The following is a 25,881-nucleotide window of genomic DNA, read 5'->3' as shown; positions in this document are numbered from 1 at the left end:
GTGCTTGTTTTGTTTTGTTTTGTTTTGGTTTGTTTTGGTTTGGTTTGGTTAGGTTTGGTTTGGTTTTGGTTGTGCAACCCTGGCTGTCCTAGAACTTGCTCTGCAAACCAGGCTGGCCTCTGCCTCCCAAGTACTATGATTAAATGCATAAACCACTATAACCCAGTTAAGGCTAATTTTTTTTTTTGAGACAGGATTTCTCTGCATAGCTCTGGCTATCCTGGAACTAACTCTGTAAACTAGGCTGGCCTAAACTCAGAGGTCTATGTTTCTCTGCTTCCTGAGTGGTGGGATTAAAAGTGTTTGCCACCATTGCTCAACTACTATTTCTTCACACAGAAGTGCCACTACTCTGGCAATAACAGGTAAAGCCAAAACCAAAACAGCCATTTCCACTTCATGAGTTAAAGTGTTATAAAAATCTAATAGCCATTGCTAGAGACAGGCTAGGCGACAGGGATTTTAAAGGTAATAATGGAAGTGGAAAGAGAGACTCAGAATATAAGATAAAAATTAGGAGGAGCATAAGACCATTAAAAACAAAAGTTCCTGAGAGTGGAGAGATGTCTCAATGGTTGGGAGCCTTTGCTACTCTTGTAGAGATCCAAGTTTAGCACCTAGGACCCACTTGGCAGCTCCAACCATCTGTTAACTCCAGTTTCAATGGATCTGACATCTTCCCCTGGTCTCTGTGAGGACTGGACACTCATGATGCACTTACACACACACACACACACACACACACACACACACACACACACACATACACACACACACACACACACACACACACACACACACACACACACACGAGTTAAACAACCATGCACATGAAACAAAATAAATAGGTCATTAAAAAAGATTGACATCCAAGAGGCAAATCAATGACAGTGAACAGGATATCCCAGAGAACCATGTCCTGCTTCTCCACTGTAGATATGATGTGAAGGGAAAATGGCTAGGGGTGTTTATTGAAGGACAGGGTGGTCGATGAGATGGCCAGCAAAGGGCATCCATTAAAGCTGTGTCCTAGACCGAGAAAATGACTTTCAGCAAAGCCCTGCAGTCACTGCATTACAGAGGTGGAGACAGGCTTTTCCGAGGCTGTAGGCACACATGCTAGCAGGTGTCATAGTCAAAACAGATGAAATGCAATCCTCCTGACCCTGTGGCCTTCCAGGGACCAGCCAAAAGCATCCGGACTGAAGTCAGACGCAGGAGGGAGTAAAAGCAGATCTTTACATTTCGACAAAGCACAAGGATTAGGAGAAACTTAAAGGTTCATCTAGGGGATCGTGATGTAACAAAGCATGACATGGTCAGAGCATTGTGACCCTCCCCCAGAGCTGTGATCACCTACATAAGACTTACCCTGGCCTGTTGATGGTCCATCCTGGGAGAGGAAGGACTCACAGATCCCACCCCTCCCTAAGGATCTAGAGGCAGTTAAAGGTTGCTGTGGGAGGAAGAGACATTTTCTTCAGTGGTATGGTCATAGGTAAGTAGTCCAGGCTTCTTTAATTAATCCATCACCCATTTCCTATAGTAACTCTAATAATACTCATTGAGTCAGGAAAAAAGAAACTGAACTTGAAAGTTGAATGTGAATTATTGAAAGAGCACAGAAATCCTCAGGAGTGAAAGGGGAACAGTGGCAGAAATGGAGGCTGTGTTTGACCAATATATACTATACACACGTGTGAAAATGGCTTTGTAGAACCAATTAGGTGTAATCAATGCACACTTTATATAAAACTAAAGAGGAAGGAAGGTAAGAGGGGAGGGAAGGAAAGAGGGAGGGAGGGATGATGGAAAGAAGAAAGGAAAGAGGAGAGGGAGGGAGAGAGGGAGGGAGGGAGGGAGGAAGTAAAGACATTTCTTTGAGAAGATGTATTTCCACCTTTTCAAGAAATTCTGTGAGGCAATGCCAGCACAGTTCCCAGAGTTGCATAGAAAGAAGACAGCTCTGTCAGCCATAAACATGAATGGCTTGCAAGGGCAACACTTTTGTCTTGGCCGTAGAAGGTGGAGCTGCAGAATTACTGTCACTACCACCCTCTTTCCTAACAGCTCCATCATTTCATGGCAGTATATGAGGCATCTCTTACGAGATGATTAAATGAAATGAATGCTCATGAGATAGGATTTCAGGACATAATGTGGAGAAAGCTGTTCTGGTTCAAGATGCTGCTCTAAATGTTAAACAGATCACAGGGGCTTGTGGTGCCCATCCAGGCAGGCAAGGGGCTAGGCCCTAGAAGCTACACAGACCACCAAACATCTATCCTTCTCAGATCCATCAGAGAACCAACATTCAAAGGCGATTAACTGACCCCCAAACTGGAGAGTCAAGTAGCAGAGGGAGAACCAAGCATAGCCTATTGAAGAAAAGGTAGGGGTGGAAACCAGTCCTACAGCCATGGCAGAGCAGGAAACAGCTAACTGTTGTTGATCAAGGCACAGTGTGAACAGCTCAAAGCTTCTAGAAAACTCAGCCCCTGGGGACCTTTTCATGAATGTTTCCTAAGAATTAACAACTCATAGTTCTAGAAATCACAGAGAACATCACACAGGGTAAAGACTGAAAGCAAAGTGCCAAACACCAAGGCAACAATGAGAGATGAGATAGGACCACTCAATTGTTAAAACATCAATGATCACACACTGGCAGCAAATGCCAGGATACAAGGATAACCTTAACCACTGAGCTGTTTCTCTAGCCACACATGTGACAGTTTCTTAGAAAAGTCACTAGTACATTGTTGCCACAGTCACTGCACTCCTTGGAATCTATACAAAGGAATTGAAACATTTCACATAAAAGTATCTGTATAATTCTTTTTACTGTAACTGTATTCGCAATAGTTCAAACCTGGTAGCTGCCAAAATGATCACCTGGGATTGGAGAAAGGATCTGTGGTATGAACATGATAAAAAGGAAGAGGGCATGGAGCTAAGAGGGTGGAGGGTTAAATCCCCAGTTTCTACATCAAAAGTCTGGTATAGCTATACACATACATGCATAATATATGTGTGTGCTTGCCCACACCCTCACTTCACGCTCGCGCACGCGCGCGCGCGCGCGCGCGCACGCACACACACACACACACACACACAAAATTCCAATGTTGTTGGGAGTGTAGACATTTGCATTTCTTTGGCTTGGTACCTAACAGCCTTGCTCCAGACTCAGTGAGAGGCACTCTTTCAAGGGAATGACAGTTGTTATCATTCGTGGGCCTCTGGGTATTCAAAGGCATGTACAAATAGCACTCATATACTACCACCAATACCACTGGACTAATTCATGGATAGCCCATCAAAGAATGTAAATAGACACTGGGATCTTATAAGAAGTTAATCAGAAAAGTCTACATGGGATATCACGCCATCTCTGTGACATTCTGAAAACTCAAGTTTGAAGACAGTATAAGAAACAGTAGCCCCCAGGACACTGAAGAGGCTGAGAATCAGTCGTGGAAGACAGTGCACTGATGGAGGCATGGTACTGTCTAATTGTTCAATCCATGGTCTGTAAGAAGAGTGAAGACAGATGCAAGTCCTTGGCTCTAAATGTATTAATATTGTCCTCAATTACCACCAAATGCATGTTGTGTTTGTAGCCCCTAAATTGAGACCTAACCTCCTGTTTAGGCATTGTGGACTTTGACAATTAATTTAGGCATGGAAACCCTTGGATTAGACTCTCTCTCTCTCTCTCTCTCTCTCTCTCTCTCTCTCTCTCTCTCTCTCTCTCTCTCTCTCTCTCTCTCTCTCTCTCTCTCCACTCTAGAACATGGTGTGAAAGCTGGGAAGAAAGCCCTTATGAGGAAACAAATGGATTCACTTCTTGATTTAGGGCTTACCAACCTCTAGCAATAGAAATAAACAAACTCATGTTGAAGATTCTAAACTATACTATCTCTTTATAATGTATCCTTAGTACAGTTCACAGTACTATAACAAAAGTGCAATGGACTACACAGTTTTTATGAGACAGTGTTGAGGCAGGAGATAGGACTCAGTGTTTAAGCCACTGACTGCTCTTCCAGAGGACCCAGTTTCCTTTTATAGCACACTCACGTGTTGACTCACGGCTATTTGTGGCTACAGTTCCAGGGGATCCCACACCTTCACACAGACATGAATGCACACAAAACACCTATACACATAAAATAAATCTAAAAGTTAAAAAAAGAAAATACACAGAATATTATTAGTAGCTGCTTGGGCTGGAAGTCACAGAGTAGGATACTAATCAAATTCTAGTAATAATCTCTTTACAAGATCAAATACTGAAACTGTCATGAAACTGCAAGAACAAAAGTCTAATAAAACAATAGTACCGTTTACAGGTGCTCTACCTTCCTGCCCTAATGACACCTATCCCCAGACCTTCCATAATTACAGGTTAGATTTTCAACATATGAATTGACCAGGGAGACAAAAGTATTTAGTATAAAATGTAGTTGGGGCAAGAGTGTCACCCAAAATGTTAAATAAGCAGAGAACTATTTTAGAATAAAAAGAGGCGTCTGAGAACTCCATGTTGGTACACGACACTAAACTAAAGCCCACTACTATAAATAAAAGTCAATTTCACATAGAGTCTCCAACCTGTAGCACAACCAATACACACATAAACTCAGAGACTGTGGCAGCATGTGGAGGGCCAGAATGGGTCTAGAACTGGTGGGGACCTAGAACTGAGAGAAGTGGACACATGCTTCCTACTCCTAACCCAATTAATAAACACTTGCAAATGAAAAGGAGTTTTCTACAAGAAAATCTCACTGGGGAAATGAAGCACCTTCACACAGACATCATAAATGTATGTGTATGCACACAAAATACATAAGAGAAATTTAAGAATTAAAAAGGAAACAAAACAATATTGTTAGTAGCAGCTCAGGCTGGAAGTGACAATATAATAAAATAACCTTTGTAATAAAAATTGTATAATAAAATATATCTTTATCAGCTTTCTTTTTGTTAAATATAGACTTTGTTTTATTCCTTCTCTTTTTTGAAAACTTATTTTGATACAATTTATTCTGAATATGGTTTATTATTTTTATAATAATAAGATAAAACAAATCATATGAGTCAGAATAGGACAAACCAAATGTTAAAAAGAAGAGAAACAAAAATAATGAGAAACACATGTAGATGCAGAGACACACATGTTCTCATACATGTTCTCATACACAGGAATCCCATAAAAATACAAAGTTGGAAGCTATGACACATACTCAAAAGATCTGTCCCCTGGTGCATTGTCCTCAGATACAACCATGAGCTGCCATGTTGGTCCTGCTAATCAAATCATGAAACAGCAAGAAAATCTAATAAAACAATGTTTTTACTTATGGTGGCTCTACCTTTGCTGTCTTAATGACGCTTGACTTAATGACATACTGCCTTAGATGGTTGTTTGTTTTTTAAGGAGAGAGAATAAGAATTCTCGTTGGAAGGGGAGGCAGGGAGGAACTGAGTATGGAGGGAAACCATACTCAGAATATGTTGTATTTAAAATCTAGTTTCAATAAGATCAAAAGAATAAAACAAAGTCTACTTTTTAGCAAAAAGGAAGCTGGCAAAGAGAAACAGATTAATAAAATGAGAATTCTGTCTGTATTGTTCATGAAATAAGTATGAAATACTAAAACCACAATGTTTTATTTTTAAAAAGAATTCTATATATATGCATCCAAATAAATTATCCTAATCATCTATTTAATCTTTTGGGCCTTTTAGAAATAGATAGTAAAGTGGCAGAAATTAGTCTTCAACATCCTTGTGGGTTGTTTTATGGTATGAATCAGAAATGAAGAATCAGAGATGAAATACACTAACCTGTGAAGTAACGTGGAGAAAACAACATCATTACATTGCTATACAGGGGAGGGCCTCTTTTGTGATCTCAAGAAAGAGGCACTGATGATAATGATTACAGCCTGAGAATAGCATTATGCTATTTGGTGATTTGAATATTATTGAAAGGTACCTCAATTGTGTGTGTTTGAGGGGTGTCAAAATCTAACATCTCCATTTAAGTAGCAGGGAGGAAAACAAATCACATTTTCAACATGGTTCTATGAGCTTATTTATGATATCTGAGACTAAATATTTAAACGAATACATTTATACAATTTTGATATCTAAATTGTTGCTTTTAAGAGCTTAATCCCTATACAGAAAGCAATTTTAATTATTGCTCATATAAGCTGTCATTTCTGATTAAGCAATGCTAAAACCCAAAGCAGTCTTGTGTTATGTTTTAACAGTGTTACTAGTATAAAAACATATTTAACTCAAATATTCCAGAATGTCTCTCATAGTAGAAAAAATGTAGTAAAGAAATGAAAATGAACTTGAAACACCACAGGTGCATTGTCAAAAGCAGGGAACACTGACATATTTATATCTCAGGTCCAGGAGCAAAGTTGATTTCTTAGCATAAAACCATTTAGTTCTATTATGATAGTCACTAAAGTCCTCTCTTTATATTTATTGATATTGGGATGAAATGTAGAAATGAAAGACTTAACCTCTGTGTAATGGATGGTGTCAGTAATCACACAAGGATTTAAAGCATTGTGGTGCCGGTGACATGGCTAAGTGGACAAAACATTTGCTTCCAGGCCTGAGAACATGAGGTAGATTCTCCAGGACCCTCATGGTGGAAGGAGAAAACCGAGTCCTATTAGGGATTGTGCTAGAGATTGTGCTCTGCCCTCTTCGTATATCACACACACACACACACACACACACACACACACACACACACACGCGCGCGCGCATGCACGCACACACGCGCGCACACACACACACACACACGTACGCGCACATGCAGGTGGCAGGATAGAAGAAGATGTAAAGATACAAAGACATATAGAGATAGACACACACACACACGGAGGAAGAAATAGACACAAAAAGCGAAATGCAATAAGAATTTAAAACATTAGCTGCTTACACTATGAAACATCTGACATTCCTATTAGAAGTAGAAATTTTAAGTGGAACAAAGGCCTCTAAAAATTCCACATTACAATGTTTTTCTCTTTATAGAGATCACAAAGAACCCTTATGAATGTGCTCATTACAATATCCTAGATCAACAAAAGACAAGCAGGGAGGACATCCTACCTTAACAGGGCGTTTCTTCCATCACTTCTGGTACACCACACCTGCCTGGTTTGAAAACCTATCTCTACATCCCCAGGCTGGGAGTGGTGGTGTGCTTTGTAACTCTGATGTGTTAGGGTGGCTTGCTCGTTTGAATCAGAGCTGAAATCTTGGACATTTCTTCCGCTGAGGTCGACTTCCTTAAGGTGAGGGAGCCTGCATTTGCTCCATGGTCCCACCTTAAGGCTGAAGGAATATTCTTCTTTCCCGAGAGGACAGGAAACTGGAGCCTCACAGGCTCTGGACTCAGTGAGATTCGGGCACTGCAGCCCTCCATACAGAGGGGGCGCGATGGCCACACGAGTTCTATGCTGTAGCTTCTTCCCACATCCTTCAGGGCAGGTGGACCATGGGGAGAACTCAGAAACCACACAGTCCCTGGGGCAAGGGATGAGGCAGGCTTGCTCTGTTGGGGGCTGAGGAGCAAAGTGTTCACAGATCTCATTGGCCACCATGGTTCTGTTGAGCTTCTGAAGACAGCGCACTGTCCGGTGCTGTAGACCGTGCTGTGCGGTCACACACTCCACAGTCCGAGGCCTGGGCTCGCCTTGGGCCCCAGGAACCAGAAGGCAGCGGTGCCAGTCAGAAACCTCCCACTGGAATAGGTCACTGTGCCAGTCACACACACGGAAACAGCTCCTTTCCTTCGGAGGTCGGCTGCTCTCATCACAGTTCGTCATGGGACTCGTCCACCCTTCTATGTGGAAGCACCACACAGCGCGACTCTGGGCTCCGCCTGGTCCGCAGTCACCTGCACACCTTCCCCAGGGACCTGAGATAGGAAAACAAGGCTCTCCATCATTCTTCAACTCTGGTGGAAAGAGAAGTCTGCGTATTTTACAACACACACACACACTACAAAAATGACAAATTTGGCATGAAATGGAGGTGAATTGAAGTTGGACACTCTGCCTCAGCTTAAGATTGTAGAAATCATCTTCCATCTATGATCAGAAATACAAACTAGGAAAACTTGACTATTGTGTAGGTTATTTCTTTAGTCATGTAAAGTGAAAAATAAAGCACTAACCTGTGGAAATGTTGTAAGTACCAATGGTACGATGCACTGCCAAGGAAATACCATTTAATAAACGATACGGCCTTTATGATTGTTATGTTCCCAAGCCTTTATATATAACTCAATATTAATCCTTCTAACTTAATATTAAAACAGTCTAGCTAGGTAATATTTCAGTGAAAAGTCTAGGGTCTGGAGAGATGGCTCAGCCCTTGAGAGCAGTGGCTATTCTCCAGAAATCTCAGGTTCAATTCCTAACACCTACATGGCTGATCTCGAGTGTCTATAATTCCAGTTTCAGAAAACTTTAAGCCACTTTCTTACCTCGGGCACCAGGCAAGCACCCAGTGCATAGACTTGCATGCAGACAAAACACTCATATTCAAAAAACTATTAAGAATAAAAATATTTTTAAAAGAAATATCCTAAAACTATGATTTTTTTAAGGTAGGATTTTTACATTTCCAATTCTTTCAGCTAACACATTACATAGCTCAAAAAAGAAATACATTTTTTTTAAAAAAATGAAACATGCTGATATATTTTTATTTTCTAAATAATTGTCCTCCATTTCGGTTAGCTTTTTCTGTGGTTAATTGCAGGAAGAAAAAGAAATCTAACTCAAAGAACAACAGTGAGAAAGCACATGGTGTATGCTTTGACTATGGAAATTCTGTCCCTGGAAATGGGATGTTTGCTTGTTTGTTTAACACTTCGTCTTTTTAATTAAAACTTTATATAAAATGCAACACACAAACACACAATCAAATTAACTAGACTTAAAGTCTATATATCTCAGGGAAACTGTACCTGGTTAGAATAGCCCATTCTAAAGCTTTAGAGATTCACGTCTGATTTTACACAGAATATACTTTTGAATATACTTTTTATACTTATCCACTGTACACGCGCGCGCGCGCATACACACACACACACACAAATTTATGACAGTCAAAACTAAAATTAGCTTTGTGATCTCACTCATGACTCCAGTATCCATTACTTGAATTTAGTCCTTCCTTACATTTAGTTTTCAAAATGAAATACTATTTGCTTCTTATATATATTTTCTATATTCTTTTTTTACAATCCAAAAGCTTTCCCCTAAAGACACTTGGTTTCTCTGTCAATGCAGGTTAGCCTTGAACTTCTCCCCCTGCTCCCCCGACCCCTGTGCCCTTCCCTTCTCCCCTCTTTCTGCCCCTTTTCCTCTTTTCCTCTCTCTCTCTCTCTCTCTCTCTCTCTCTCTCTCTCTCTCTCTCTCTCTCTCTCTCTCTCTCTCTCTCTCTTTCTCTCTCTCTCTCTCTCCCCTGTACCCCTGAGCCCATCTGCCTGTCTGCCCCTCTGTCCTTGCCTCTGCCTCTGCCCCTTCTTCCCAAGTAGTTGGAATGATTGTGCAAACCATAAGGCCTGAATGGTTTTGATTCCTGAGAGGTTCAAACTCCAGGCCAACCTCCCCACCTTAGGAGATCCTTTCATTAATGAGTTTCTGTGTATAAAGAGAGAGATCCACTGATTCTTTTCATCTTGTTTGTTTGCCTATCCACAGATGTTAGTCAGCAAAGTCTCTCTCAGAGACACGAGGCATATATGGAAGCCAGAAGACATCCTCAGAGCACCAACCATATTTATTATTTTTGTTCTTTTTTCTTCTTTCATTTCTTTCTCTTTCTTTCTTTCTTTCTCTCTTTCTTTTCTTTCATTTTCTTCCTCTTCTTTCTTTCTTTCTTTCCTTCCTTCCTTCCTTCCAAATGCATCTTTCTTTCTTTCTTTCTTTCTTTCTTTCTTTCTTTCTTTCTTTCTTTCTTTCTTTCTTTCTTTCTTTCTTTCTTACTTTGAAACAAGGTCTCTCCTGGCCTAGAGCTCTCCAGAGACACTAGCCTATGTAGCTTGCAGGGGTCTGCCTATCTCTGCCTTCCCAGAACTGAGACTATAAGTATATGGCACATTGGGCCAGACTTCTAACATGGGTTATAGGGATTGTACTCAGGTCCTTATGCAGGCAGGACAAACACTTCAACCCATGAGCCATCTCTCCTCTTTGATCATGCATGTTTCACAAGGATAGGAAATAATCATCTGTTACATCAAAGGACAAAAGGAATACCCCCTTTCACTTCCCTTGCATATGCAACCTGAACTTTAGGAGAACTCTGAAGATCATTAAGGTACCCTGCATCCGAGGAAGCAGAGTAACTAATACCAGGTGGGAAAGAAGATGCAAGTCTTCTATTTCCAAGTCTCATAGGCCACTCCAAATGCAGCTTAATACCAGGTGGGAAAGAAGATGCAAGTCTTCTATTTCCAAGTCTCATAGGCCACCCCAAATGCAGCTTAATCACTTCTCGGGGGTATATTATACATGTCAATCAATTACATTGGAGGAATAATATCACCTATATCCCCAGAGAACTAACTTATCTATATTTGGGGTACCTATTTGGGTACTATAGAAGGGTTTGGCATTTCAGCAGAAAAACTACCTAATTATAGCATTCTTGGTAGTTCAGTTCCTTCTCATATCTATACTTCTGCTACATAAACCTAGCATTCATGATAACACTGCATAGTCAAGCTATGGTGACAATACTTGCTACATTTATAGAAGATGTCAACACAATGAGAGTTCACTTTGTTGAAATAAGAGGGCATATTTTTTGGAGTAAGCAAGATTTTACTTGGCAACATGTGCTATAGTTTGCCTGCTCACTTCCGGCATTTGGCCCATTGTTGACTAACCATGATAAAGTGACTTCGCTTGAAACTAGCTGACTTGATGAACTGTCGTTACTTTTACATTCATAATCAGCATGCAAAGCTAAAGCGTGCGAATGGAGATACTTGATATCTGACTATTGCCTGTAGGCTTTGGAACCTAGATGGTGTGGAGCCATTTCATTTTAAGATATCCTACATACTATTCACTCTGTTGGATATTTTGTTTTTTTCTATTAAAAAATATTTTTATAGGGAGATATTTCAAAAAATATATGATGGTGGTGATGCTTACATATAAAATCAATCATAAGATATTAAAATAATTAGAGATAATAAAAGGAAACATTTTGTAAATTACCTTGTGCTTTAAGAAAATAACTATCAGGGTATCTCTATTTGTTCAGGAATTAAATATACTCAATTTTCCATGCAAGACTTTTGGTGTGAATTAAAGAAAGAAAAGGAAAGTCAATTTGTTACAACTTAATCTTGAAAAGGCTACTATTAAATTTCATTCAGTCAAAGCATACTGTCAAATAGATACTGTATTTTTTAAAGTGTTTAACTAAGACATTTTCTTATCATTATAGTAGCTTTCTCATTAAATGTCCTTCAGTTATTTTCAAAATTAAGTAGCCCATTTTTGTTAGTTGAAACTATTGATACCTTAAACCTTATACAGGGCCACACTTGTGGGAGCTTTTACATCTTTCATCTGTACAGAATGTTAACAAATAGCATCATTTTCCCAGAACGGTGAAAGACAAAATGTAATTATTAATAAGCATAAATTACTACAATCACAGTAGATCTGACTCATGTCACAGGGAAGGCTACTGGCATATTCTCCTGTATTCCTTGGATAGCAGTAATAAGAGTTGTGGGTGTGCACAGACTCTGCCTTCTAGGCTGTAAAGTGTGTGTGTGTGTGTGTGTGTGTGTGTGTGTGTGTGTGTGTGTGTGTGTGTTTGTAAATACTGGACAGTTTGTGTAGAAAGGCTGAATGAAGCAAATGTTGAAGCCAGACAAAAACAAGCAAATAAGAAGCCAATGCAAAGTGAATCCTGTGTGCTTGGGACAAATGAAAAACAAAGTGTAGACAAAACACACAAGACCGGAGCTCTGGGCAGGTGGCCTGTAGTGATTTGCATTTCTCAAGCATGAATAAAATAAAGGTTTCATGATTTATTCAGTTTTAGTCTTTTAAAAAAGCAATGAACTTTTAGTACCCATGAATGAAAATCACAGACCTGAGGGGTTTTGCATTTCTGGGGTGGGGGGGAATCCCAAAACACATGCATTTATATGAAATGCCTAAACTTGAATAATATTCAGATAATATAACTCATTAAATGATAGAATGAAACTCATTTTATCTATTTTTTTTTAACATCAGGTCAGTAACTGTACATATTTTGAATGGAAAACAGGCAGGAGGCCATGCAGAGTTGAGTTGCTAGGACAGTATTTCTCTAAACAATTACTTTGCCATACATCACTCCAGAGAAACGTTTTTTACTGATAGGAGGAGTAGAGGTATTATTGGTTTTTGCATGATTACCTGGGATGGTTTACATGAAACAGAAGTGGGCCTGTTAACTTCCTGTCACATCTATGAGGTAAAAACAGGTACTCCTGAATTAACTTCTAGGCATTAAAGTTTATTCATTTATGTACTTACTTCTTCTTTGGGAATTTCAAGCAATTCATTTTGATCTTATCAACCCAACTTCTCTCTCTCTCTCTCTCTCTCTCTCTCTCTCTCTCTCTCTCTCTCTCTCTCTTCTGCCCCCCTTCAATTTCACTAAGTCATGCCCCGTGGCATTCCCCTTACCAACCACTGAATCCCATCAGTGCTTCCTATATGTTTATGGTATGTGGCCATCCCCTGAAAAAAAAAATCTCTCCCACTTTCTGCAGCCATTGAATGCCAATAGCTCCTCATCTATGGGTGGGTGCTTCTGAGCACTTCCCCAAATATTGCAGTGTGAGCTTGATCTTATACAGGCTTTGTGGATGCAACCACAGACGCTCTGTGTTCATGAGTACAGCCGCCCCATCAGATCTAGGACATAGTGTTTCACTCTGGTCCTCTCTGACTGCTAGCTCTTACAATGTTTCCAATACTGTCTGAATACAACAGTATGTAACAGAGTTGTTTCCCCACCCCCACACCTTTTTAACTTATAACTCCAGTATGCTTCTTTTCTTCACTTGGACTGACTGTTGCAACAGTTTTAAGTTAAAACAGTTTTAACAAACAAATTGAAATTCTGGTTCTATGAGAGTTATTTGGAGATGGAAGGGTGACAGGAACTGTTGGGTCATTTTCAAATCTTTGGCTCTGTGAGTTCCAGGCTGTTCTGCCCATGTTTTGGCTCCCTGTGCAGATATGTCAGTGCTGTAACACAACATTCCTCTGCAGTCAAAAAAGGGCTGGCAGAGTTTATTCCCTTAATTAAGTTACTCTTAACTGGATTAGTTTAGATGAATGAATAAACCGATCAAAATCATCCTGTTTGAGACAGATTGCTGAAGGTCTAAATTTAGGTGTGGCATCTGCTACAATCTCTGCTATACTCAGGGAAAAATTGGGACTCTCGAGGTCAGAGTAAAATAAACACAGTCTCCACTGCTTTGCAAGACACTTGGCACTGACCGAAGCAGCAGCCCTGATTTAATACCGTTCATGCAATCGGAAGAGATGTTTGTTTTATTATTCATTTCTCCTAGCCACAGCTTTTATTATCATGACATTGTTTTATTTTTAACTTGGGCAACAGGCTGGAGGAGTGACATGAATGATAATGTAGGGTTGAGCATCCTAAGCAGATTATTTGTGGATAATTACTCAGCCCGAGCACTCATAAACCTCAGCGTCATAAAATCTGACATAAAACAACATCAACTTACTTGTAAGGTGCTTCATTGCCAAGACAGCTGAAAACCTATGGAAGAACTCTATCTTCAGAAAAAAAATCTCTGACATCATTAATAGAAGAGCTAAAGTAAGTCATCTCCTATATAGTGGACACTATTTAAGAAAGACCCAATACTCCTTAAGACCTAAGATTGAGGAAGAGCACTTTCACCCTCTGATAACAAGTAGTCAGCACCTACCTCATGGAAGGTGGTGATACAGAGTCAAGAAATACAAACTTAACAAGACATGTGCTGTCTTTTAGAAAATCTGGCACTAAATTCATTGGCGATCTGTTCACAAGAAGGCTGTTAGCCCATATGTATTTACGTATACATAGTGTTGATCTGATGTCATTTCTCAGTCTCATTAGAGTGGAAGCATTTGACTCAAAAGTAGGAAGAAGTTGTGAAGGCAGATACATATGTTGAATATCTAAATCTACCCTCACAGTCAAGAAATCCATATCAATGAATTTACAGTAGCACCCAGGACTTCAAAAGCTCTCAAAGAGGACTATAAGATGGTTCACTGGGTGAAGCAGCTGGCCACTAACCCCATGAGACAAACCAAGTTCTATCTTCTATCCCAAGGACTCATGTTGTGTAAAGAGAGAAGGAATTCCTGTATGCTGACCTCTAACATCCATACTCAGGCCACAGCACATACATGCATTCCCAGGATCCCCCTTCCCCCACACATTTGCTCATTTTACAACACATAAAGTACTGTATTCATATTAAAGTCATCTTTCAAAATGCACAATCATGTCCTGTATGATATGCATGCTCAAATATTTCCATAACCCCACCACCCCTTGAAATAAAACAGCAGCAAAAATTAGGAGGTAGCAAACACAATTTCATTGTGATGGGTATGATCAGGTCTTTTGAGTGTCCCTCATAGCAGTCCATGAATCTACAAGAGATGTCTGGATAGGATGTTTATACCTCACTGAACTTAGCACAAACATTTCTGCCATCCACAGCTCTTTCTCTATGACAGTTTTGTTTGACACTAATAGTACATTGTAAACCCACTTCATCTCTATGGACAGATGCCATTGCCTTAAAAGCAAAGCACCTCTGTTATTTATCACATTTTATTACAAATTATCAGTTGCCAGTGGATACAGCTTCCATTAAAAGGAGCAGGAGAGCACAAACAGGCAGAAATACATCTGTGCATTGCTATGAACAGATACAAATGCCACAAAGACAGAAAGTCATCTTTTAAAAATTGCTTACTGGAATGTCTGATTGGAGTCATGTTTTCCAAAAATTCTAAATTCTAAAAGTGATCCTAGCATTGCCTGTACTTTGTGGCATCCTGGATGTGAGTCTTTTAATATCATTAAAGCCTAATCTATTGACTCCTCAGAACCCCTGGGTGGAAAGGGAACCTTGCAGCCTACATCTTTCCCAGGAAAAGACAAAGTACGGACAAATCCAATGGTATATTCAAGGTTCTAAAATTATTTGTAGAAGACTAACAATTTCATTTTCATACATCTAGTCAGTGATCTTCATGGGATGCCCTGGATTCTGCTACTGCAAATCTACAACTGCAGAGAAAGAATAATCATCTCACCAGTTATTGTTTCAGGGGGGAAGTCAGTGGAGGAACAGAATAAACAAGCGGCAAAGCACACTGAACTCATGTGGCCCAGGCAAGGAGCTGCTGATGTTTTTCATCCCCCTAGCCTCCCACATGGAGCAGGAAGCAGAGCCGAGACGCCTCACACATCTTTTACAGAAATGGCGGTCCATCCTGCTTTTATATGCAGAGCATGAAGCACTGCTTGAGCATATGAGTTAGAGTCCAAAGGTTTATCTCAAGAAGGAACCCTCACACGGTGGGCAGAACGTATCTGTCCCTAAAGGAATTAAACCAATAGCAGTTTTGAACACCTACTATTTCTCCAGTACCTGACACATGTGATTAATAGAGTTCTGCTTTCCTAGATAAGAGCATACTGGAAATGAAAGAATGCTCTAAATAAACAACATTATCTTGTTATAAAACTTCCACACTTAAACTATTTTTAACTATTTTTAGAAGTGATCATTTTGAGCCATTGAGACGTTACAAAGGCCACATGGCAAGATGGACTCTAAATGTGACTACCATGAGGGGCCACAAGCCCTGCCTCTCCTCTCTGTCCTAAAGCTCTCTGTCTGCTCTGTCACTGCTCAGTGGCTTGGCACAGGAGATGCCGTTAGAACTCACTGGGCTCTGATACCTGTCAACAGATATTTATGGGGTGTTCTCATGCCATAAATACGGATCCACTCAACTCTGACTTTACTTACAGGAAATGCTTCAGCTAAGCCCCGTGGGTTTGCTGGTGAGGCAGAAGAAAATTATTCACTCAGCTGTTTGTATTGGTTAAGGAAGAAAGACAACAGCCTATATGTGCCACAAAGAGAGAAGATCTAGACTTTGCGCAGTGCTGCTGCACGATTTTCTCCCCTAATTTCCTGCCTACCTAGGCATTGGTTAGACTTCAGGCAGGGAAGAAATGCCTTTGTTTTATACCACCCAAGCTGGAATACATACATAGGAAGCTGATATTTTAAGCCGCGTCCCTGCTTAAGACAATGAGGATAAAGTCCTATTTACACAAGGGAGGATCGATGAAAGTTAGGCTTGGAAGAGAAGACTTCATTCCATTTCTCCTAGAGCTCAAGGAAAAGCAACCATGCCCAGAAAGGCATAAAAAAATTAAGATAGTATATGAATATCTCAATTCCTGTTAAGTCCCTCAAGAAATGCATCTGCTTTTTGTACAAAGAGTATACTGGAGCTAATAATTCTCTTAGTGACTCAATGAAAACCATCATTGTTGTATATAAATAGAGTATTTCTGATTCTGAATGCATAGCTCTTTATTGTCACATGTATTTCAGTTATGTACTGGTACAGGAGAACAAAAAAAAACTAGATGAATTTGTTGAACAGAATTTTCAGTCTGTTTTGGTTTTCAAAGGACAACTATTTTTCATTTCAAACAGCCACTTATGACTATGTGAGGTCCTCATTTTGTTTTGAAAAATATCTGAGTTACTGTATTTGATAACAGTATCTGAAAAACATCACTATCATGACAGCATGGCCATCTTATGTTTTTTCTATGCAAATGATAAAAAATCCCTCCTATTTGGCACATAAAATCTAATGAACATGCTGAAGAGTCATAAAGATTTGCAAAGTTGGAGTCCGAATCTGTCACTCAACAGCCTCACCTTCATGCCCCAGGAACCTGGCCACAGATCTGTGACCCACTCTCCCTTGCTTAGTCACAGTCATCACTCTGTGTCTCACAGATGAGGGGACAGGTGTCTGACTTGGACTTCCAGGCTCTCCTGTCGCATCTCACCTTACCACTCGATGGATTCTCTTTTCCTACTGTATTCAGCATCCTTTCATGTTAAAGGTCTTGGAAAGAACAGGAACTCAAGGCCCATACATAAATATAGTAAAAGCAATATACAGCAAACCAGTAGCCAGCATCAAACTAAATGGACAGAAACTTGAAGCAATCCCACTAAAATCAGGGACTAGACAGGGCTGCCCTCTCTCTCCATATTTATTCAATATAGTACTTGATGTTTTAGCTAGAGAAATTAGACAACACAAGGAGGTCAAAGGGATACAAATTGGAAAGGAAGAAGTCAAACTATCACTATTTGCAGATGATATGATAGTATACTTAAGTGACCAAAAAAACTCCACCAGAGAACTCCTACAGCTGATAAACAACTTCAGCAAGGTAGCTGGTTATAAATTTAACTCAAGCTCATCAGTAGCCTTCATATATACTCAAAGGATAAACAGGCTGAGAAAGAAATTAGGGAAATGACATGCTGAATAATGCAAATATGTAGTATACTAGATGGGAATATCATTCACATGCCATTTCCACGCTAAAAGCTATTCACAGCTTCTTGTTTCAGAATAAAGAACAACAAAATTCTTTTTTTAATTGAAAATATGTATTTTCCCCCTTAGGTATATTCTGAAGAGCTTCAGCCTTCACCCAACTCCTCCTGAATACTTCCACCTCCCACCCCACCCCAATCCCTGCCCTTTCTTTCTCTCTCATTAGAAAACTAACAGGAATTTAAAATAAAATAAAAACAGAATAGGAAAAAACAAAAATACAGGCATACAAATAAGCCAAAGAAAATATACAAGAAACACAAACATAGAGACACACTCATTCCCACATAGAAATCCTAGAAAAACACAAACTTAGAAATCATAAGATATAAGCAAAAGAGATGTAAGGAAAAAAAAAAAGGCCAGACAAAGCATTATGAGAAAAAAATCCTCCTAAATGTCACCGAGTTTAGTTTTATGTTTGTCATCTACAGCTGGGCATGGAGCATACACTTACGCGTAGTCTGTATACCCAAGGAGATGAAAATAAAGGACAATAAGTTTTTCCCTGCAAGGTGTCGTCATGGAAGCTTGTGTCCACTATCCTACTGAGAACTGGGACCCTATCTGGCTGAGACCAGTGCAGTTCCTCTCTGTACATGCTGCCAATGTCTGAGTTCATATGTGCATCAGTCCTGCTGTGTCTATAAGACCTTGTTTCTATGGGGTCCTCCACGTGCCACTGGCTCTTACAATCTCCATCCCTTCTTTTGCAGAGTTCTCTGAACCCTGAGGGGGGAGGGATTTGATGGAGACATTCCATTTTGGACTGAGTAGTCCAAGGTCTCTTGCTCTCTGCTTACTGTTCAGTTGTGAGTCTCTGTATTTGTGCCCTTTTACTACAGGAGGAATCTTCTCCAGTGATGGATTATTAAGACACTGATCTATGAGCATAGCAGAATGTCATAAGGAACCATTTTATTAAAGCGATAGTTAGCATAATAATAGGATTTAGTTTCCCCCTATATCCATGGCCTATCTAGTCTCAGGTTCTTGGCCACTCAAGCAAGTGTTGGGCATTGGTTTCATCTCATGGAGTGGGCCTTAAATCCAATCAAATAGTGATTGGTTACTCCTACAACTTTGGGGTCACTATTATATCTGTGTATCTTGCAGTGAGAAGGTACCAGTTCCATGTCTCTGTGTTCAGTGAATTATGTAGCTCTAAAGAACAGAATTCTTAACTTGACATCCAGATTGCCTGTCTCATCAGCAGTCATCTGTTCTCTTACTATTAATGATTTGGGGCACTTAGTGTCAATCCATAATCTTTCCAACTTCTCTCACCTATTTCTGTCAACTACTTCCCTCTTAAACTAGATTCTGTACACTTCACTGTAGACTCATTCCTACTCACCCTGTTAAGTCACTGTCTTGGTAACACTTTCACTATCATCCAATCATGCTTTATTCTTTCATAAAAAAAACATTTTTCAACACTTTTAGAGTTGACAGCCTATTAATAATTATTTAATTTATTCTTTATGACTCAATTCATTTGACTTAAATACTCATCAGAAATGCACTGATTCCATTCAAACAACATCCCCGGTACTAACCCATCACTTGATGAGTAATCAGAATTACAGATTATTGAAGGTAGCAAGGTAAGAAGCTAAAAATTTCCAACAGAATTAGGAGTATTGTCACCCCTGGAATGTTTCTATATCAGTGCATTATAGAGTTTACCAATAGGAAAACCTGTATACAGGTTTCTGTGTCCCTCTGGCTTGCATTCATGGGATGAAATTTAGGTGATGGTAAATCCAAGTTTCAAATACTTGTGATGGTTGGCCATTGTATATAATCAACTCAATTGGTTCTAGAGTCACCTAAGAGGCATGCCTTTAGGTGGGATGTGAGGGTGACTCCAGAAAGGGTTACCTAAAGGACTAAGACCTTGCCAGATATGAAAACATGGAGAGAGAAAGTAGTGCTGCTTGCCGGGCTGGTGTGGCTTCTTTCTTTGAGTCGCTTTGGCAACTTCTCTTCTGCCTTCACTGCCATCAGACCCAGGCATCTTTAGCCTTCCATTGTGGAAGGAAGACTAGCTTTGCCCAGGGACACCTCCATGCTGTCAGCACTAGACTGGGGCTGAGGAAGCATATGGATTTATGGGATTGAGGAACTAGCTACTAGATTCTCAGCCTCTCCAGCATGTGCGTGGCTGTGGTTAGAACAACCAAGCCTCTTGGCTCTAGGTCACTGGTTATACTCTATTAGTTATGTTCCTCTATAGAACCCTGAGTAACATTTCTGACATTTTCAAATGTATATGTCGTGTCCATTTTTTTCTTTCTTGCTTGAGCACACATCTAATTAAAATGGTTCAGGAAACTCATCCAATAAGAACCGTGCAATGTCTTTTTCTTCCAAGGACACAGATCATATCTATTCACACAAGCCTGTTATTAATATTTATTGTTTCTAAGCTTAACAATGTAGAGATGCAATTGTTATGGTCACAGGCTCATTATCATGACCACCATGGAACTACACCCAGAACTCAAAGATGTGCAAGTCATGTCAATGCAGTTGTTTAAAGCGATCTTGCAAAGCAGTCTCATGGTACCTGAGATTCCAAGAGGTTTAACTGTCTTTCAATATTGTCAGGAAATTTAACAGAATGAGCAAAGTATGAATGAATACAATCATAAGACAGGTTATAGGATACTATTTCCAGATTTCTAGGAAGATATCAAAGGAGGGATTAGCGTGAAAGATAAGCTCTGAAAAGGTTATCAACTATTGTCCTCTTGGAGAGGAAGCCTAGAACCCTAAGGAAATCCTATTCCAGGGGCTAACCTAAGGAAACTCTTCTCCAGGGACTAACTTGTCAGGATGTGGGACTCTATACTGGAACCTAGGACATTCAGCAGCCAAGTTATCACAGTCACACCCTATTGGGGATTTTAGTCCTTGCTATTTAGTCCTAAATAGAGAATCTGAGCCAGAGTCCTTCATTGGGTGGCTTAGGAGACTAAAAAAGCATTCTCTCTGGGCATTTACCAGGTCAAAAAAATTAACAACATGGAAAGCAACCTGAAGTGCCCAATTGCAATTACCCCAGCCTCTCAGGATGATGGACTGACCCCAAAACTGATAGATAGGACGGTTCACATGTCATAAAATGCCTGGACTCTTGGCTATAGAAAAGGTTCCACATCCAAAATTAAGCTAACTTAGGGAAAAACAAAGGAAATCATTTTCTTTGTGTACCTGGCTTTTCAAGCTATGGTGAATACTCACTGTGGTAATCACAAAGGCATAGAGTAACAAAGGGGAATTTGAGAAATAATAATGTGTCCTCTTTCTACCCAAGGGCTGACAGCTCCAGAGGACATGTGAGTTCTGCTCAATAGAGCACTGGGGAAATCCATCCTAATTACCCTTTCCCAGATGGGTGGGCACATGGCAGTGGCTTGCAGCCTGTATCAATCCGTTTTAGTCTCTGCATGATTGGAATTTCCCAGAATGCTTTGTGAGAATTCAAGGGCTAAAGAAAGTGAATTGAAGAAATGTCATATGTGTGATAGGGGTGCTTTACATTTGCATAATGAAAATAATACTTACTGGAGGGTAGCACGCTACCTGATAGACTTAAGGTTGGAAAGAAAATGCAGAGCTGCATCATCTCCAGTGACAGGGAGGTCTCTGCTGTCCCTTCCCTTTCCCGAGGTTAATTACCTAATCTAGTTCAGACCATAAAAAAATATGTTCAGTGTAAAAAAATATATTCCCAGGGATCATTATGAAGGGAGACCCATTTTTAGATAAACTTCAGAGGAACAAAGTCTGGTGACATAAGATTTAAAATATCTTATTTTTTTTTAAGATTTATTTTTTACTTCTTATTCATGTGTCTGTTGATCTGTCTGCGTCTCTCTCTCTGTCTCTCTCTCTCTCTCTGTCTCTCTGTCTCTCTTTTTCTCTCTTTCTCTTGTGTGTGTGTGTGTGGGAGGGGCATGTCTGTCTGTCTGTTGCATTGTATATGGTATATGAACTGCCCAGTGTGGCTATGTACAGTACATTTGTACATTTGTTAATGCACATTCAATTTTGTCCATATGGAAGGCAGTGATCAATGACCAATGTGTCTCCCAGATTGCTCTGTAGCCTTTGTTTTTTTTTTGAGAAAGAGTCTGCCACTGACCCTGCAGCTCATGAATTCAGCTCTGCTGAATCTTCAGGGGTCTGCTGTCTATGACCCCTAGTGTTGGGTTTGCAGGCATCTGTTACAGTGCCTAGCACTTTTGTGGGTGTTAGGATCGGAACTCAGACCCCTATGAGAACATGAAACCCCATTACTGTCAGCTATTTTTCTAACCCATCTTTAAAACTTTTAATATACATTAATATACATTTTGATCTCCCTATTTTGAATTTTGTGTGTATGGTTTACAAGCAAACAGATAAAACATAATTCGCACATTTGTTCTTCTGTTATTTGAGGAAATAGGTTGTCATTCTTAAAATGTTTAACCTCAATTTTGTAACATAAAAACATTTTTAAATAAATTTACTATAAGGGGCCATACCCCATAAATAGTTGTAAAATTCCAACTTCAGTTCCCTCCTTCGCAGTATATAAACTTACAAACATTGAACCATCATAAAAACGATGTGAGGCCCACCAGTGTCTACTGAGGAAGGATGTTACAACACACAAGGCAGACATGAGCAGGCTAAAAAGCTCCTAGCCCAGGGATCTAGGCTTACTGCTATACCAACACAAACTGACAGTTATCACCAGATCCTCTGGTCACATGGTGACCAACAAAATGGTTCTGCATGTGGTATCCATCTTCTGTTTTATATAATGTGTGCCACTGCATACAGAGTTCATGCTGTGTTAGGGTTTCATCTTAGGATAAGACAAGATGTACTTTATTGACCCCACTTCAGTGAATTATAGCAAGGTAATAATTGATTCCAATATTGTTATCGACCCTGTGTACCCTGCCAGGAGCACTACAGGAATATGACCTTCTAAAAGAACATGAGACAAATATAGTTGGCTTACATATATAGTCTGTCACTGTAAGCACACACACACACACACACACACACACACACACACACACACAGACACTTACATATCCTGGGGGGGGGGACAATGTGTCCTAGGTATATTCAATTTATTATGTAGCCGTGGATTACTTCAGAACTCTTTTCCTCCCATCCTTTCTGATCCATCTCTCAAATGCTGGGATTGAAAAGTATGTATACAACACCACACCTGGTTTATGCAGGGCTGGGGATGAAGGCTAAGACTATGTACATTCTAGACAAATATTTTACTAACTGACATATATACCCACCTCTTATTATAGTAATATTAGTATAATATTGATATTATAGCAAAACATGAATACATTTAAACCAGTTGTTGTATAAGTTATGACCTAATACTTTCATTTTTATGATATATTTCTTCTATTACATATAAATATAATATATAATATTTAATGATCATGTTACAGAATTTACCAATGTATACATTCATGGTTTTATATCCTTGTATATAAAGCTTATGTTTCATATCTTTTTTGTGTATATCTTACTATTTAAGACTGATAACCTCTCGGCATATTTCTTTATCTCAGTCATTACATTTATCTATACTACCTCAGTGACCCAAAATTTCCTTATTCACCTCCCTGCCCCCATTCTATCACCAACATCAAGGTGCCCCGTTCTGTTTCTATTTCTTTCGATAAAATGGATGATTAACCCCCTTACTTAAATTGATGTGCTTCTGAATACAAACAAGAGACTATCCAACATTAAAAAAATCTGGTTTCTTTATTCATATAGAGACCACATGAAAAACAATGAGCCATGGAAAGATATTTCTGAACCATCTGTCAAAGATTAATATATATCTGTTATCATTTTACAAGTGTGCAGCACTCTGTGATAGTACTCCAAAAATCAATACTTCCTTCAAGGTTTCAATATGGAAATGTAATGTTGACTATAACATACTACTCCCTGGGTGCCAACTTACTGTAATGCACAATGAGAACTTCTAATTCCCCTTGAGATTTCAGAGAATTAGTCTGAGCACCTCATAATTTGTATCCTCATGAATACATTATCAGGCTTACACACTTTGGAGTAATTGAAGCTCACACTTCCTAATCTCCAGTGAGGATTACTTGAGGTTATAGTTTGCTCTGCTCAAGATGGATGGAATCTGCAATAGTCTTTCCACTTCTTTCTAGCTGACCACCTAAGTGGAAGGTGCTCAATCTACTGGATGCCAGAAATAAACATCTGTGCCATCTGGACAGTTGACTGATGTGAAGAGAAGCATGGAGTGCCATCGTGGTCTGGATGAGTTGGTAACACCCAGCTCAGGACTGCTTTTCCACTGAAACACATTTGTAAAACACAGCACAGCCCACACAGCTTTCACAGAGGAGAAGCTATGAGGTACCATGGACCATGTCTCCTCTTTGAACTGCTTATTTTGTCCTAGAAGTTAAGATAAGGAATGGTAAAGGGCTATCACTCAAGGACCATCCAAACCCTATGACATGTGCATTCTGTCTGAGGTCAGGGAGCCTGGTCCAAGTGGGCATTAGGGAAGGGTCAGAGGCCCAGCAACAGGTTTTATCCACACCAGAAAATCAATGCCTGCCCTGCCCAACTAGACATCAAGAAAATAGAGACATAATCCAAAGGATAGGCTGTATGAGTCACTGTGGCTCATACATTAGTCTTCAATGCTTGATGTCCACTTTCTTTCAAATATTTGAAGCAAAGGGTTGCAGGGATCGAGTACTGAGTGGAAAGGGGAATCAACACACTGTTTTAGAACTGTGGAGAGTAGACTTGTTCAATCTAGGTTTACCGCTCAGTACTTGTGATTGTGAAAAGAAACTTTCCACCTTCTCATCCTTTGAGCTAAGACAGTGTTGGAGATCATGAAGCTTTCTACAGTTCCAGGTACACATAGCTCCGAATGAGTGTCAGGTCCATGAGAGAGGACTTTTCTATTACCAGGTTCTTTTCCTTTCTGAGAGATATTTTAAATATAACAATAAGTATGAGTGCTTTCATGGTTCTATTTTTACCACATCCATGCACTAACATGGAGGGAAGGAGAAGGTGTGGGATTCTCTGTAGCAGCTCTTATAGGCCTATATGGGTGCTCAGAACCAAATCCAAGTCCTCTGAAAAGCAATACATGCTCATAGACACCAAGCCATCTCCTCAGCCCCATTACCAGACTCTTGGTACTTGATTCTTGATCTGCATAAATAGTTCTCAGATTCGGTAATTTTCACAGTTTGGACTAAATCCTTTGTGTTGTAATGAATGTTCCCTGTACCTGGTTTTTCAGCATTCAGACATCAAGGCATTGGCTGGTAGACATACATTCTTTCTTAACCCAAGATCTCTGGATATAGATATTCCACAGTGTACAGCTACTTCATCACTTTGAATAATGAATAATTTATTCATCAACCTTATAAAATAACACAAAACGTGTTGCCACACAGTTTCAAGTACCCATGGAAGAGCAATGTATTCCTGACAAAAATGCCTAGGAGTTGGGAGACTTCCCCCTTCTGCCTTTTGGCCATAAGGATGTGACTCAAACCCAAAATTGTTATTTCTTATTCTTTGAATGTGTAGTTTATAGAAGAGTAAAACTACTGACCTTAATTTAGTACTATAGTAAATAAAAAAAATGAAAGGGAAATAAAGTCATGACATGATGCCTACTGGTATGCTGCTATATTCAACAGATTGGTGCCCAGCCCAATTGTCATCAGAGAGGCTTCACCCACAGTCCAACATGTGAGTTTTGACTGTGAAGGTGAGAGAGGCTAAATTGGAGGTTTCATCTGGGTCCCTCCCCTTGGATTTCAGAGAACGCAGGAGAAGTGGGGTAGAAAGAAGTGCTTGTTGGAGGTAGAGGAGTCAAGGACACCACAAGAACAAGGCCCACAGAATCAAGTATTGTATGAGATAATAATAATAGTAATAATAATAATAATAGTAATAATAGTAATAGACAATACGATTTATCTGCTCAAAATGAGATTGGTACAATTATGAGCACACCTGTCATCTGATT

General features: G+C 39.7%; 1 protein-coding gene across 1 annotated transcript in view; it reads right to left on the bottom strand.

The window, feature by feature from the left end:
* The window catches only part of Thsd7b (thrombospondin type 1 domain containing 7B), a 949,886-nt gene that overhangs the window by 625,729 nt on the left and 298,276 nt on the right, over positions 1-25,881 (bottom strand). The window contains exon 3 of the mRNA XM_052200991.1: positions 7,153-7,963. Within this exon, the coding sequence (XP_052056951.1) occupies positions 7,153-7,963 (811 nt within the window). The remainder of the gene's footprint in view (positions 1-7,152; positions 7,964-25,881) is intronic.

The sequence above is a fragment of the Apodemus sylvaticus genome, chromosome 12 (genome assembly GCF_947179515.1).
Source record: "Apodemus sylvaticus chromosome 12, mApoSyl1.1, whole genome shotgun sequence".
In the NCBI taxonomy this organism is placed as follows: domain Eukaryota; kingdom Metazoa; phylum Chordata; class Mammalia; order Rodentia; family Muridae; genus Apodemus; species Apodemus sylvaticus.
The sequence above is the reverse complement of the archived record's forward strand: the minus strand, read 5'-3'. Positions and strand labels throughout refer to the sequence as shown.